At 36.9% G+C, this 16,571-nt stretch overlaps 3 protein-coding genes across 4 annotated transcripts in view; all 3 read left to right on the top strand.

Annotated features, from left to right (window-relative positions):
* The window catches only part of LOC125029196 (synaptotagmin-like protein 3), a 148,259-nt gene that overhangs the window by 71,667 nt on the left and 60,021 nt on the right, over positions 1-16,571 (top strand). The gene's annotated exons all lie outside the window — the stretch shown is intronic.
* On the top strand, positions 2,426-5,739 carry LOC125029188 (protein lethal(2)essential for life-like). 2 transcript variants are annotated; one of them, XM_047619048.1, is made up of 2 exons: positions 2,426-2,733; positions 5,458-5,739. In XM_047619048.1, the coding sequence occupies exons 1-2, from the start codon at positions 2,455-2,457 to the stop codon at positions 5,689-5,691; spliced, it is 513 nt and encodes a 170-aa protein (XP_047475004.1). In that variant the 5' UTR covers positions 2,426-2,454; the 3' UTR covers positions 5,692-5,739. The 2 variants fall into 2 exon arrangements, with proteins under 2 accessions (XP_047475004.1, XP_047475003.1); XM_047619047.1 differs by lacking the exon at positions 2,426-2,733 and adding an exon at positions 4,735-5,278.
* Positions 13,538-14,699, top strand: LOC125029194 (protein lethal(2)essential for life-like). The gene is made up of 2 exons (XM_047619055.1): positions 13,538-14,079; positions 14,432-14,699. Exons 1-2 carry the CDS (start codon positions 13,801-13,803, stop codon positions 14,663-14,665), a joined length of 513 nt encoding a protein of 170 aa, XP_047475011.1. The 5' UTR covers positions 13,538-13,800; the 3' UTR covers positions 14,666-14,699.

The following is a 16,571-nucleotide window of genomic DNA, read 5'->3' on the forward strand; positions in this document are numbered from 1 at the left end:
GGCGCACACCCAACTCGCGCCACATAAAAGCATCAGCAGCCGCCTCTTGTTAGACACAATATAAACAATACTCTTTGAGAGAAAGTAAGAAGAAATAGTTAAAAGAAATAAATGTTTTTCAGAAATGATATAGGTCACGGAAACAAGGAAAATACAAAAAAACTTTTTCTTAGATGATTCTATATACAGGTTGTGCTGGATGTTCATGACTTCAAGAGTGGAGACGTTAAGGTTAGAGTGGAAGACAATGAGGTGGTGGTGGAAGGTCGAGTGGAAAAGGAAGAGGACGACTTCAAATCCATGAAAAACTTCTACCGACGTTTCAACTTCCCAGGCAAAGTGAACATGGAGGCCATGACTTCCGCAATGTCTTCCGATGGCGTCTTGACTGTCACGGCTCCGAGGATTCCACAGGCAGCATAGTAAATCATATTCCATTATTTGAAACTGTAATCTAATTTTAAATGTACGTTTAAATGACAATTTATTTTTGTTTAGGATAATGTTAAAATGAAGCTTTTGCTATTTTTAAAATAAATGATACTTGTTTATATGTGTGTATGACTATACTTGCCTTCCTTTTGGGCGAACTTATCGAAAAAAAAAAAAAAACATTGACTGTCGCATAAACTGCACAACAGAGGGTTCTTCGAAACTCTTGAAGAAAAGGCGCAAGTGTCAGATGCAAAGAGGGATCCCTATTTGTGACCTGCGCTTCCATGATTCTTTTTCGAAAAACTAGTAAAAACTAAAATTGGTCTACCAAGCGCTTCAGGTTAGTTGTTAGGATCACATGAACAAATAAATAAATGGATAGTTTTTTTCAACTACCAAGGCAGGAAATATTTGACATGTATAAGGAAATATATGTAATGTATGATTATATTTATACATATACACACATGTATATACATATAATCTTTTCACACAGCTACATTTATGTAGATACACACACACACATATATATACATATATACACATACATATATACTCATATAAGTATATATATAACATAAACATATATACATATACATATAAAAAAACAAATAATTAAATGAATATATATATATGCGTGCGCGTGTGTGTTTGTACTTATCCTTATCTGTGCACATGTATATTTATAGTGTGTATGTGTCTATACATAGGATGGCCATATAGATGATTCCACATGCAGCATAAACAAACATTTAATTAGCCGAAATTATAATCTAATCTTAAAGACAATGAATGCTAAAGTGATTGTGTATTATTTTAGATAATATTAAAAGAACTGTTTGTCTCCCTTTTCCGATTTTTATTGTTGCATTGTTTTCATAACAGATAGTCCTTCGAAACTTTTAGAAAAAAGTTGTTGTGACCTGTGTTTCTATGATTATTTTTTAATGAAATGATATTAATGAGAATGGAACAATCGATTACCAAGCGCTTTGTGCAAGAGGAAACTTACATCCCTCTGAGTCACCCTTTCAGAAATAATAAAAGATAATATGTTAAAGGGTTAGTTGTTAAGTTTATATGAGCAATTAATCAAATATCTATTTTTTGTATATTTCCGAAGCAAAGTGTACATGGAAGCTATTAATTTTGCAGGAAATGTATTAAATGATATGGGCACAGGCAGATAAAGAAAGTAGATATATATGTAAATAGACATACATCCATATATATACATATATATGTATATGTATAAGCACACACATACACATATAAGTATTATCATATATATATATATATATATATATATATAAGATATACATGTGTATATACATATATATGTATATGTTTACATACATTTATATATACACACACACAGACACACACATATATGTATATTAAATGTACATTTATATAATATATACATTTATATGTGTTTGTGTTTATGTACACTCATGCACATATATAGATATGTATACAGACATTCATATACACACACAATCACATGTGTGCACATATATAGTCCCTTTAAACATATATGTAAATATATACAGGTACAGATAAACATATAGTATGTGTACACATACATTGTCCTTATACACACATAAAAAGTATGTTTGCGCATGTGTGTGCGTATTTGTATATAATATATCTCTATATATACACACATGCATGTGTGTTTGCGTGTATATATATATCTTTTTGTGTCTATATATAAATGACACCCCTTTAGATGATGGAATATATCAATAAAAAACGCATAGTTAGTAATAAAGCTTTTACCGTATGATTGTATCGTATGCATTCCTTTTAAATTGAGAGCTAGAAGTTACAAGAAGCTTCAAATGAAGTTATTGCCAAGCATTCCGTGACGCGTCCAGATGGAGGTGGAAAGTGGGCGCACACCCAACTCGCGCCACATAAAAGCATCAGCAGCCGCCTCTTGTTAGACACAATATAAAGAATACTCTTTGAGAGAACAGAGCAAGCTTTATCTTTATCTACATTTCCAAGCGAAATATGGAGAATGAAAATAATACCACTCTCAGTGAACAAAAAACAGAATCTCCCAAAGAGGACTCACTTCTGCCCATCGTTGAGAAGGGACTTTTCTTCCATGATTCTTACTTCGAGGATATTCGGAAGCACTTTGAGACAGCCATCGACCAAATCCTGGATACGTGGGGAGAGGCCACGTCCGTGAGTGATCTCATGAGTAGCTACAGACGTATAAGAGAGCGCAATTTGCATCAAGAGAACCAAGTCATGGCCTTCAGCGAAGACGACCAGAATCATAAGGTTAGTTTTAGTATTTAAAAACAATGCAGATCGCAATAACACCAATTCTAATAATCGTATGCATAAATAGAACTAACAATCGGTAAAAAAGAAAAAATTAAATTGAAGGTAAGGATTTTTTTCAGAAATGATCTAGGTCACGCAAACATATTATTTAAATATTAATGAGATTAAAAAAAAGAAAAGAAAAAAGAGGGAAAAGCAACTAGTCTTTATTATTATATATACAGGTTGTGCTGGATGTTCATGACTTCAAGAGTGGAGACGTTAAGGTCAGAGTGGAAGACAATCAGGTGGTGGTGGAAGGTAGAGTGGAAAAGGAAGAGGACGAATTCAAGTCCATGAAAAGCTTCTGTCGACGCTTCAACTTCCCAGGCAAAGTGGCTATGGAGGGCGTGACTTCTGCAATGTCCTCCGATGGCGTCTTGACTATCGCAGCTCCGAAGATTCCACAGGCAGCATAGAAAAATATTTAATGAGCTTAAATTATGATATAAGTTAAAATATAATGTATGTCTAATTATTTATTGTAAATTTGTAGAATAGAAATTAAGTTCATTTATTGATGTATTCTTTTTAATAAATCGTATTTGTTTACATCCGTGTATTACTTTGCTTATTTTTCGCGAAAGTAATCGAAAAAATACCATCGGTTGCTTACTGCTGCATAAATTTCATAACAGATGGTTCTTCGAAACTTATGAAGAGAAATTGCGACCCAAATGCAAAGAGGATTCACTTCTAAGTAGTGTAACCTTTGCCATGTTTACTGGTTTAAACCTGGCTCCCGAGCCACATTTGGCCCCCTGAGGGCGTTTTATAGCATACCACGTGATTCGAACGAGTAAAGATACAAAGTTAAACAAAATAAAAGGGACAGAGACAGAGACATAATGTGTATCGCAGTTCGTTACTATTATCAGGGTTTGAATTTTCTTATGTTTCTAAATATTTATTTTTTTCTATGCAACACTGCTGCAATATGTTTTAAGGGTACAATGAGAAGTCGGCGACTATGAAGCATACCCAAGCGCTGGGGAAGCCTCAGTAACCCAGCGCTGCTGTTTCAGTGACTAGCCACCGTGAGTGACTCTTGCTAGTTATTTTCGTCACGGATACTGCGAAAAAGTAAAGCTTGGTATCTGATGATTTCAGTCATCAAGGACAAGTAACTTTGGATTCATTCGCCAGAGTAGTACTATGTGTGCACGCTGCTACAAGACAGTCGTGTGCCACACACACTTGAAATGATATATATGTATATATATATGTTATGTAATGATTATATGTATGTTACATTTAAAATATACATATATATACATATTTTTATTTACATTGATACATATAGATATATGTATATAAATATGTAATTATAATATAAATATACTGCATATTTTATATGTATGTATTCCTCGCGAACCTATCGAAAAAGCATGGATTGTTTTTATGTCGCATGGATTGCGACACAAAACATTTACACACACACACACACACATATATATATATATATATATATATATATACATACATATGTGTATATATGTGTATATATTTTGTAAATTACCCAGGCAAAGTGTAAATGGTAGCTGTTGATTTTGCAAGAAATACTTGAATTGAAAATAAAACCTTTACATATATATAGACAAATGGTAAATATATCTATTTATATACATACATACGTACACACACACATACACACACACACACACACATATATATATATATATATATATGTCTGTGTGTGTGTGTTTATGTACGTGTAAGGATAATATAAGTGTACGTGTATGTGCATATATGTCTATATATATGCATGTATATATGTATATATTTATATATATCTGGATATGTATATTTATATATGTATATATTTATATATATCTGGATATGTATATTTATATATGTATACATATGAATGTATATGTGTATATATATCTGTATATAAATGATGATGTAGTTCTGGTATATCTATAACGACGCATAATTAGTATTGAAGCATTTACCGCATGTTTGTATCGTATGTATTCAATTTAATTACTTTGTTAAAATCTGGAAGTTTCAAGAAATTCGAAATCAAGATGTTGCCAAGCATACCATAATCTTGCGTCCAAACGAAGGTGGACATTGGGCACACATCCAACTCGCGCCACATAAAAGCAGGAGCAGCCGCCTTCTGATAGACACAACCGAAACAACACTCCGTGAGAGAACAGAACAAGGTTTAGCTTAATCTACATTTCCACGAAACTTGCGCTAAAGAAAAATGGAGACCAAGAATACTACCACCCGTACTGAACAGACACCGGAAGAATCTAAATGCAATGAGGATTCAGTTCTCCCCATCGCTGAGAAGGGACTTTTCTTCCATGATTCCTTCTTCGAGGATATTCGGAAGCACTTTGAGACAGCCATCGACCAAATCCTTGATACGTGGGGAGAAAGCAAATCCGTGAGTGATCTCATGAGTAGCTACAGACGTGTAAGAGGGCGCAATTTGCAGCAAGAGAACCAAGTCATGGCCTTCAGCGAAGACGACCAGAATCACAAGGTTAGTTTTACAATCTAAAAATCATGTGGATCGCAAATACTCATATACATAAAAGAAAGAAGAAATCGTTAAAAAAGATAAAATTTGAAGATTTTTTAAAAAATGATCTAGGTCACAGAAACATTATTTAGATACAAGGAAAACACAATAAAAATACTCTTAATTGATTCTACATACAGGTTGTGCTGGATGTTCATGACTTCAAGAGTGGAGACGTTAAGGTTAGAGTGGAAGACAATCAGGTGGTGGTGGAAGGTCGAGTGGAAAAGGAAGACGACGACTTCAAGTCCATGAAAAGCTTCTGTCGACGTTTCAACTTCCCAGGCAAAGTGAACATGGAGGCCGTGACTTCCGCAATGTCTTCCGATGGCGTCTTGACTGTCACGGCTCCGAAGATTCCACAGGCAGCATAGAAAATCATATTCAGTCATCTGAAATTTTAATCTAATTTTAAATGTACGTTTAAGTGACAATTTATTTTTGTTTAGGATAATGTTAAAATGTATAAAGCTTTTGGTAATTTCAAAATAAATGATACTTGTTTACATATGTGTATGACTTTATTTGCTTTCCTTTTTCGCGAACTTATCGAAATACAGTTCAAAGCCTAGTAACACCAAGGCAGGACGTCACCAGGATTTCTCCTGTGTTTTGGACGATTTTACGGGGATAAACCCCCTCACCTGGGTTGTCCTTATACCCAAACTGTGTGTGGTGTGCGTGGGTGTATACTCACCAAATTGTGTCAGATACTATGGTCAAGGCATCTAGAAAAGACAGTGTTTAGTAAAAGTTACGAATACTGAGTGTAGTGCCAGGGTAACAGGGTGCTGTACGGACGACCGTTGACCAGCCCTGGTGAGTGTATGTGTGACAGCACTTGACCTGGCGCTCACACCCTCCCCGCGCCCGACCGCAGGGAATTAATCACCGTAGAAGTGGACAACCACCTCCTCGCTCCCCTCGCTGTCCCATCATGGAGGGGGAGGGGGACGTGCTCGGGGCCCCCGCATTGCCATCTACCACCCCCTCATCCCCCCACCCTATGGGAGGGATTGATTTCACTGAACATAGGGAAATGAACAATGTGGATTCGCCTGTCGACCCCGATGTGGATGACGAGGGATTCCAACTCGTTCAGAAGAGGAGGAAGACAGTGAAGACCACATCGCAACACCACACCAGCAACATGACCAATAATGCAACCGGAGCAACGACTAAACAACGTGAACCCATCGCCCCAAAGGAAAAGTACATTAGACTGGCCTTTCCGGAGGATACGTCTACAGCTGATAAAATCAAGTGGATGAGGGAGGTCAGCCAGCTGCCGCCCCTCCAAGAGGAAGGCCCGCTAGACATGGTGCAGGGGAAATGGATATCCTCTCGTTATGTCTATGTAAAGAGGGAACAACAACAATACGTAGCCCTCATGATTAATGGGACTTTCGCAGGAATTTCTCTGCAAAATAAAGACGACTATAGACCCAAAGGCAAAACATACGGGGAATACCTGGTTACCAGGTTTCCGAAGGAGGCCGCCGCAGAAGAAGCACTGCATCTTCCGGGTGTTTTTAAAGCTCGGAGGATCTACAAGGAAGGACAAGCCCTGAATAGAATCGTCATTGTATGGAGTGGAGAACATCCGCCACCCAAAGAGTACAAATTCTTTGGACAATAGATAGAGTCGAGCTCCATTCGACCGTGGAGCTCGGATGTTGTGGTTTGCTACAAGTGCCAGGGGTACGGCCACGTAGCAAAATATTGCAGGAAAGAAACAGCCTGTGCTGTTTGCGCAGAAGCTCACCTGACGAAGGACTGTCCTGCACATAAAAATGAAAAAGACAACGACAACGAAGACACTGGCAGCATCAGCATCGTGAAGAGGTGTATCAGGTGCGGAGAGCAAGGCGTGGCGGCCTGGCACCGCAACTGCCCCCACAAACCGCCGCGCGCACCCCCCCCTGCTGCCCCGACCGTACCCATCGACCGCGGAGCGGCGATGCCCAGCCCAGCCGCACCCCAACCAGTGCCGTGTGACGTCACCAACCCACAGGCATTCCCGCAACTGCCAGGGGGATTCCCCATCCAAGGAAACAGTGCCACAGGAGTGAACAGTGATGAACAAAACAAGGAAGTGATTGAGGAAATAAGAAGCTTCAGGCAAGAACTCGCTGAAATGAGAAAAATTATTATGGAAATAAAAAGTGATCGGGGAGTAGCCAGGGAAAATATGCTTTCTAATGATGTTAGTAATGTTGAAAATAGGAATGAAAGCATCAGGCAAGAGCTTGTTGAAATGAGAAAAATGATTATGGAAATAAAAAGTGATCGGGTAGCAGACAGGGAAAATATGATTTCTGATGATGTTAGTGATGTCGAAAATACGAATGAGGTCTGTGATAATGTTATTACTCAAGATACCATCGACGAATCATCTAAAAACGGTGACGACAGTAACAGTGAAAACAACGCCTACGGAAATATGCAGGAAACGGACGAACTATGGGACATCACTCAGAAAATGATATCAGGTACGGATTATACGTATAATATCAATATGAGGAAAGCGCGCAGAATCAGTGTAAATAAACAAGATGCAGCACAGATATGTAATGCTGTACAAGAAATCTGCAAACTAAAGGGCTTCATCAAACACAAATTTGACCAATCAGCTAATCATAGGGTGTGATGGGGGACAAGAAAATAATTACGTTTCTCTCATGGAATATACGTGGTGTCAACCGTAGAATTAATGACTTGCTCTACTACATTCATAACCATAATGTTGACGTTATCTGTCTTCAAGAGCCCTTCACATAAGCCACTAAAATAAAAACCGCCCCTAGAATTAGAGGGTACCACTCCTATACGAACACAGGGATGACAGGCCTATTGACTTATGTCAGTGACACCATACCGCATAATTTGGTGCAGAAGTCTGATGACAATAATGTGCAATATCAGCATTTACACATTCGAACAGCCTCTGGGTTTTTCTCTCTGTACAATGTATACGCAAGGTGTAGAAAGTTTCAAACTGATTCACTGCCCAACTTTCAGAATCACGGCACAATATGCATGGGGGATTTTAATGCTAGGCATTATACATTTGGAGACAGTCAATGCAATGAAAATGGCGAAGAGTTCCGAAATTTTGTGAACGATAGATCTATGACCGTATATGATACAGACAGGAAAACTCACGTGGCGGGGGGTAGGCTAGATTATGTAATAGGAAGGGATCTTGTGCATGGAAACGTCAGAAGCATGCTTGCAACAGAGCTAATCAGTGACCACTTTGCAATAGTAACGAGATACGCTGTTGATAATAGTCCATCTGCAAAAACAAATAGGCTTAAAATTTCTATTCCTCCTTACCTTGAGCACCACTTTAAATCACGTATTTATGACTGGTATAACGATTACACAGTAACGAGTGTTGATAAATTCTCCATGGACATGATGAAAGTGGTCACTGATTACTACAACACCTGGGTCTGTCCAAAGAAAACCTTAAAGAGCAACAATTCACAACGCCTAAAACAACCTAAGTGGGTCAGTGACCCTACACTATTAAGGGAACAAAAGCGAGTTCAGGAGCTTTGTGATATCTACAAGCAGGACAATACACCTGACAATCTTATTCAGTTTCTTAAGGATAACAAAAATCTACGGGATTTAAAAACTCTTTTTAGAAAAGAACGCTTTGAACAGTTCCTACAAAGCATAAACAATAACACCTCAATGTCTGAGGTCTGGAAAAAAATTAATCGACTCTCAGGCAAAAGAACTAACACCCCGCAATTCCATAGTCCTCTTGCACAAGCAGACATGCTCCTTAGTCAATGGGCTGGAGCGTCCAAATTGAGCTCACTTCCCACAAATATTCAGAACCACCTTAGTCAGTCTAAAATTGCACGTAAATTTGCCATTGAGATTGGATGTTCTGAGACAGACCCTTCAGACTTTGCTGAGATTACTGAGTGGGAGCTGAACAATGCACTGTTCAAAGGAAAAGCGTCTGCACCAGGTGAAGATGGAATTACCTATAGTGTCCTCCGCCTTATAGCTCAGGTACCTGGTAATCCCCTTTTGCACCTGTGCAGGTTAAGTTTGTCAGAAGGTATTCTGGACGCGCAGTCTAATCATCCCTATACCGAAACCAAACACTGATAAATACCGCCCAATCTCACTAACCTCATGTATCTGCAAAGTTCTAGAAAGGATAATTTTGAACAGACTCAGGTACAGGTTGCAAGGTAAATTATCTCACAGACTGTACGGATTCATAACGGGACGTAGCACACAACATTGCTTTGCAGAGTACTACTCAAACTCTAATCCAGGGAAGCACACTGTTTTTCTTGACCTTAAGTCAGCTTTTGACATTGCAAACAGAGAAATTATCCTAAAACAATTAGTAAGCTTTGGCATCCGGGGTAAATTATTGAGCTGGATTAGAATGTATCTTTCGAACAGATCTGCAAGTGTCTTGTTCAGGGGAGTGAGAAGTTCCACCACACAATCTTTTGAACTTGGGACGCCACAGGGAGGAGTTCTCAGCCCTATGTTGTTCAATGTCCTCATGCACAAGCTGGTGGCAGATATTCCACTTGGGGATGGTGAATCCATTATATGCTATGCTGATGACATATGTGTCAAAGCATCATCACAAGAGAGGATGCAAATAATTCTCGACAAACTCACAACTAGGGCTCATGAGTGTGGATTAGTCATATCCACTGAGAAAACAATGGCTCTCAATCCATGTATCATACCCCTACCCACTTTTCGCATAGGTGACCAAGAGCTTGACATGTGTCATAAATATAAATATCTCTGGGTGAACATAAATGATGCAGACCTGATCCCTTCCCTGAAAAAGAGACTCTGGGAGAGACTGAAACCGTTGAAAGTTCTTGTTGGAAGAGAACATGGCATCAATGTTAAGCTCGCTAGACTGTTTTACTTGGCTTTTATAAGATCAGTTGTAGACTACCATGCACTGCACTTGTTGCAATGTAAGGAATCAGAAATAAATGGCTTGGAGGTAGTGCAAAATGAAGCCATGAGGATTATCCTCGGCGCCCCGAGAACAGCAAGGATAGTAAACATGAGGTCGGAACTTAACCTACCATCCATCTCTGATAGAATAATATTTACTTCCACTATATTTGGGGTCAAAGCTCTGAGGGAACCCTTGTATCTTTCAGACTTCCAAAAAACAAATGCAGCATAAAATCACGCAAGCAGACGTGACTAATCACACACACGCGCGCCCTCTAATACACAAAATCTCCATGAACATTACAAAGCTCAATGTCCCAATTAGTAAAATACCACAGGGTCGATCCATTCCACCATGGAAAAAATCAAAATTGATCGTGCACCTTACGTGTCTACCACAAAAAAACAGTGTGCATAATTGCGTGTTACAACAAATTGCATTAGCAACGGTGAAGGAACACACAGAGTCTATGGGCGATGATGTATACGAGTGTTACGTTGACGGATCCGTACAGTCTGGATACAAAGCTGGTTGTGCTTGTACTGTATACAAAAATGGCCTACTAAAACATCAAGTTAATATGAGAGTGCAAAATTGGGCCAGCACTACACAAACGGAGCTGGCAGGTATACTCCTTGCAACGGAATTCGTAATGTCTCGGGGCTCTGGAGTAGTTTTCTGTGATTCTCAGAGTGCTCTTCGGACACTAAATTCTTTCAAAGCAGGTGGCGATGAGGAAATTGTGAGTTGCATTAAGCGTAACGTAACTTGTGCAATAGAGCGTAATTTTAACATTCAATTTGTATGGATACCATCTCATGTTGGCATAAGCAAGCACGACCACGTCGACAAATTGGCGAAGGAAGCCTGTAGCAAAGATACTGTGAACATAGATCTTGGGATGCCTCTTGCTAGGGTTGCACATATATTGAAAAGTTCTCATAAGGAAGAACTAGTAGATCTGACAAACACTCAAAGGCCTGAAAGCTGTACCATAAGGCACTACGATCAGTATAGAGATAGCAAGCCCTCCTATGGGTGGCACCGAAGTCAAACCAGACAATGTGACGTGGTTATTGCCAGAATACGTTTAGGTTACAGAATGTATTGGCAACTGCACGGTGCAAAAAGTGCAGATGAAACTAAATGTAGACTGTGTAACGAAGAAAACAAGCGAACGCTTGAGCATTATATCTCGGAATGTCATGTGATACAGCCTTTCAGACCACCTAACATGAGGTATAAAGAACTATGTGAATATTTCATTTCATCTGATACATTGGAAGATATGCTCGTATTATATCCTAAATTTACTATGTAAAACTGCCGGAAACAAAAAACACAGTGTTATGTAAACACGGCAAGATCATATCAACGTATTATTTTTGTATGATGTATGACATGTTTCTATACTACCATGTACAATTACAGTAGTCACAGACTATTGTACTGTGTTAGATGTATATAAAACTGTAATCATGATTGCCCACGCCTGAGCAGATAGCCAGGGTGGTAAATAAACTTACTTAACTTAACTTAACTTTTATCGAAATAAATAATAATAATAATAATGATAATAATAAAACGACTGTCGCATAAACAGAGGGTTCTTCGAAACGCTGGAATTAAAGATACAAGTGTCAAATGCAAAAAGGGTTCACTCTGTGTGACCTATGCTTCCATGATTATTTTTCGAAAGACTAGTAAAAACTAATATTGGTCTACCAAGCGCTTGAATAACCCTTTTAGGAGACATGTACGTTTAAAAGCATTACAGGTTAGTTGTTAGGATCACATGAACAAATTAATCAATGGATAGTTTTTGTCAATTACCTAGGCAGGAAATACTTTACATGTATAAGGAAATATATGTATGTTATAATTATATATATACATATATACACAAATGTATATACATATAGTCTTTCCACACAGTTATAGATATGTAGATACACACACACACACATATATATACTCATATGTATATATAATATAAACATACAAATACATATAAATAAACAAATAAATAAACAAATATATATATATATGTGCGCGTGCTTGTGTTTGTACTAATACTTATCAGTACACATGTATATTTATAGTGATTGTGTGTTTATACATAGGATGGTCATACAGATGATTTCACAGGCAGCATAAGAAAACATTTCATTAGCTGAAATTATAATATAATATTAAAGACAATGAATGCTAAAGTGACTGTATTATTTTAGATAATATTGAACAAAAAAAAAAGTCTGTCTTCCTTTTCCGATTGTTATTGTTGCTTTCATAACAGATAGTCCTTCGAAACTTTCAGAAAAATAACAAAGTACCAAATGCAAAGAGAGTTCACTTCTCCCGATTGTTGTGACCTGTGTTTCTATGATTATTTTCCAATGATATTAATTAAAATGGAACGATCGTCTACCAAGCGCTCTGTGCAAGAGGAAGTTTACATCCCTCTGAGTGACCCTTTAAGAAATAATAAATGATAATATGTTTAAAGGTTAGTTGTCAGGTTTATATGAGCAATTAATCAAATTACTGTTGTTTTTTTTTTTGTATATTTCCGAGGCATAGTGTACATGGAAGCTATTAATTTTGCAAGATATATATTAAATAATGTGGGCACAGGCAGATATACAAAGTAGATATATATGTAAATAGACATACATCCATACATATATATATATATATATATATATATATATATATATACATATATATGTGTATGTATAAGCACACACATACACATCTATGTATATATATCATATATATATATATATATATATGATATACATACATGTGTTTATACATATATATGTATATGTTTACATGCATTTATACACACAGACACAGACACACACATATGTATAAGAAATATACATACACATGCATGTAATATATATATATATATATATATATATATATATATATATGTGTGTGTGTGTGTATGTGTAATCGCGCTACTGTGTATATATATATTTGTTTTTGTTTGTGTATATAAATATATGTAAACATATATATATGTGTGTGTGTTTTAGTACACTCACGCACATATATAGATATGTATACATTCATATATATGTACACACAATCACATGTGTGCACATATATAGTCCCTTTAGCAATACATGTAGATATATATAGGTACAGATAAACATACAGTATATGTTTGTTTGCGTATATATTTATATATATATAAATTTTTGTGTCTATATATAAATGACGCCCCTTTAGATGATGGAATATATCAATGAAAAACGCAAAGTTAGTAATAAAGATTTTACCGTATGATTGTATTGTATGCATTCATTTAAACTTTGAGCTAGAAGTTTCAAGAAGTTGTTGCCAAGCATTCCGTGACGCGTCCAGATGGAGGTGGAAAGTGGGCGCACACCCAACTCGCGCCACATAAAAGCATCAGCCACCGCCTCTTGCTAGACACAATATAAACAAAACTCCGTGAGAGAACAGAACAAGCTGTAGCTTTATCTACATTTCCAAGAGAAATATGGAGAAAAAAAATAATACCACTCTGAATGAACAAAAAACTGAATCTCCCAAAGAGGATTCACTTCTCCCCATCGTTGAGAAGGGGCTTACCTTCCACGATTCTTTCTTCGAGGATATTCGGAAGCACTTTGAGACAGCCATCGACCAAATCCTGGATACGTGGGGAGAAGCCAGGCCCGTTAGGGATCTCATGAGTAGCTACAGACGTGTAAGAGAGCGCAATTTGCAGCAAGAGAACCAAGTCATGGCCTTCAGCGAAGACGACCAGAATCACAAGGTTAGTTTTAGTATCTAAAAACAATGCAGATCCCAAAAATACCAGACGTGTAAGAGAGCGCAATTTGCAGCAAGAGAACCAAGTCATGGCCTTCAGCGAAGACGACCAGAATCACAAGGTTAGTTTTAGTATCTAAAAACAATGCAGATCCCAAAAATACCAATTCTAATAATCGTATGCATGAACAAGAGAAACAATTAATTAAAAAAAAAAAAAATGAAATTGAAGGTAAGGATTTTTTTTTTCAGAAATGATCTAGGTCATGCAAACAGAATATTTAGACATTTATTAAAATGAAAGAGGAAAAGAAAAACAAGGGGAAACCAATACTCTTCATTGATTCTATATACAGGTTGTGCTGGATGTTCATGACTTTAAGAGAGGAGACGTTAAAGTTAGAGTGGAAGACAATCAGGTGGTGGTGGAAGGTGAAGTGGAAAAAGAAAAGGACGAATTCAAGTCCATGAAAAGCTTCGGTCGACGCTTCAACTTCCCAGGCAAAGTGGCTATGGAGGGTGTGACTTCTGCAATGTCTTCCGATGGCGTCTTGACTATCACGGCTTCGAAAATTCCACAGGCAGCATAGAAAAATATTTAATGAGATAAAATTATGATATAAGTTAAAATATAATGTATGTCTATATATTGTTGATTTGCAGACTATAGAAATTAAGTTCATTTATTTATGTATTCTTTTTAATAAATCGTATTTGTTTACATTTGTGTGTTACTTTGCTTATTTTCGCGAAAATAATCGAAAAAATACCATCGTTTCCTTAGTGTTGTATAAATTTCATAACAGATGGTTCTTCGAAACTCATGAAAAAAAATGTGTTCCAAATGCAAAGAGGATTCACTTCTAACTAGTGTAACCTGTGCCATGTTTACTAGTTTAAACCTGGCTCCCGAGCCAGACTTGGCCCGCTGAGGGCTTCCTACTGCATACCACGTGATTCGAAGGAGTAAAGAAACAAAGTTAAACAAAATAAAAGGGACAGAGACAGCGAAAGAATGTGTATCGCAGTTCGTTACTATTATCAGGGTTGATTTTTCGTATGTTTCTAAATATTTTTTTCTTCTATGAAACACTGATTTAAAACGAAAATGTTTCGTAGCCGCGATATGTTTTAAGGGTACAATGAGAAGTAGACGAGTATGAAGCATACCCAAGCGCTGGGGAAGCCTCAGTCACGCAGCGCTGCTGTTTCAGTGACTAGCCACCGTGAGTGACACTCTTTCTAGTTATTTTCGTCACGGATACCGCGAAAAAGTAAAGCTTGATATCCGATGATTTCAGTCATCATGGACAATTAACTTTGGATTCATTCGCCAGAGTAGTACTATGTGTGCACGCTGCTACAAGACAGTCGTGTGCCACACACACTTGAAATGATATATATGTATATATATGTTATGTAATGATTATATGTATGTTACATTCAAAGTATACATATATATACATATTTCAATTTCTATTGATACATATACATATAAGTATATAAATATGTAATTATGATATCAATATACTGCATATTTTATATGTATGTATGTATTCTTCGCGAACCTATCGAAAAAGCATGGATTGTTTTTATGTCGCATGGATTGCGACACAAAACTTATACACACACATATATATATATATATATATATATATATATATATATACATATGCATATACATATACATATACACACACGTATTTATATACATACATATATATACATACGCATGCATATATATTTTGTAAATTACTCATGCAAAGTGTAAATGGTAGCTGTTGATTTTGCAAGAAATACTTGAAACAAAAAATAAAAACATTACATATATATTTATTCATATACATACATACGTACACACACACACACACACACACACACACACACACACACATATATATATATATATATATATATATGTCTGTGTGTGTGTTTATGTGCGTGTAAGGGTAATATAAGTGTACGTGTATGTGCTTATATGTTTATATATATATGTATGTATATATGTATATATATATATGGATATCTAAATTTATATAGAAGTGTGTGTGTGGTTGTGCGCAAATATATATATACATATATGTACATATGAATGTATATGTTTATGTATATCTGTATATAAATGATGATGTAGTACTTGTATATCTATAACGACGCATAATTAGTATGGAAGCATTTACCGCATGTTTGTATCGTATGTATTCACTTTAATTACTTTGTTAAAATCTGGAAGTTTCAAGAAATTCGAAATCAAGATGTTGCCAAGCATACCATAATCTTGCGTCCAAACGAAGGTGGACATTGGGCACACATCCAACTCGCGCCACATAAAAGCAGCAGCAGCCGCCTTCTGATAGACACAACAGAAACAACACTCTTTGAGAGAACAGAACAAGCTTTAGCTTTATCTACATTTCCACGAGACTTGCGCTAGAGAAAAATGGAGAACAAGAATACTACCACCCTTACTGAACAGACACCGGAAGAATCTAAATG

This window comes from Penaeus chinensis, chromosome 9, assembly GCF_019202785.1.
Source record: "Penaeus chinensis breed Huanghai No. 1 chromosome 9, ASM1920278v2, whole genome shotgun sequence".
NCBI classification, from domain to species: domain Eukaryota; kingdom Metazoa; phylum Arthropoda; class Malacostraca; order Decapoda; family Penaeidae; genus Penaeus; species Penaeus chinensis.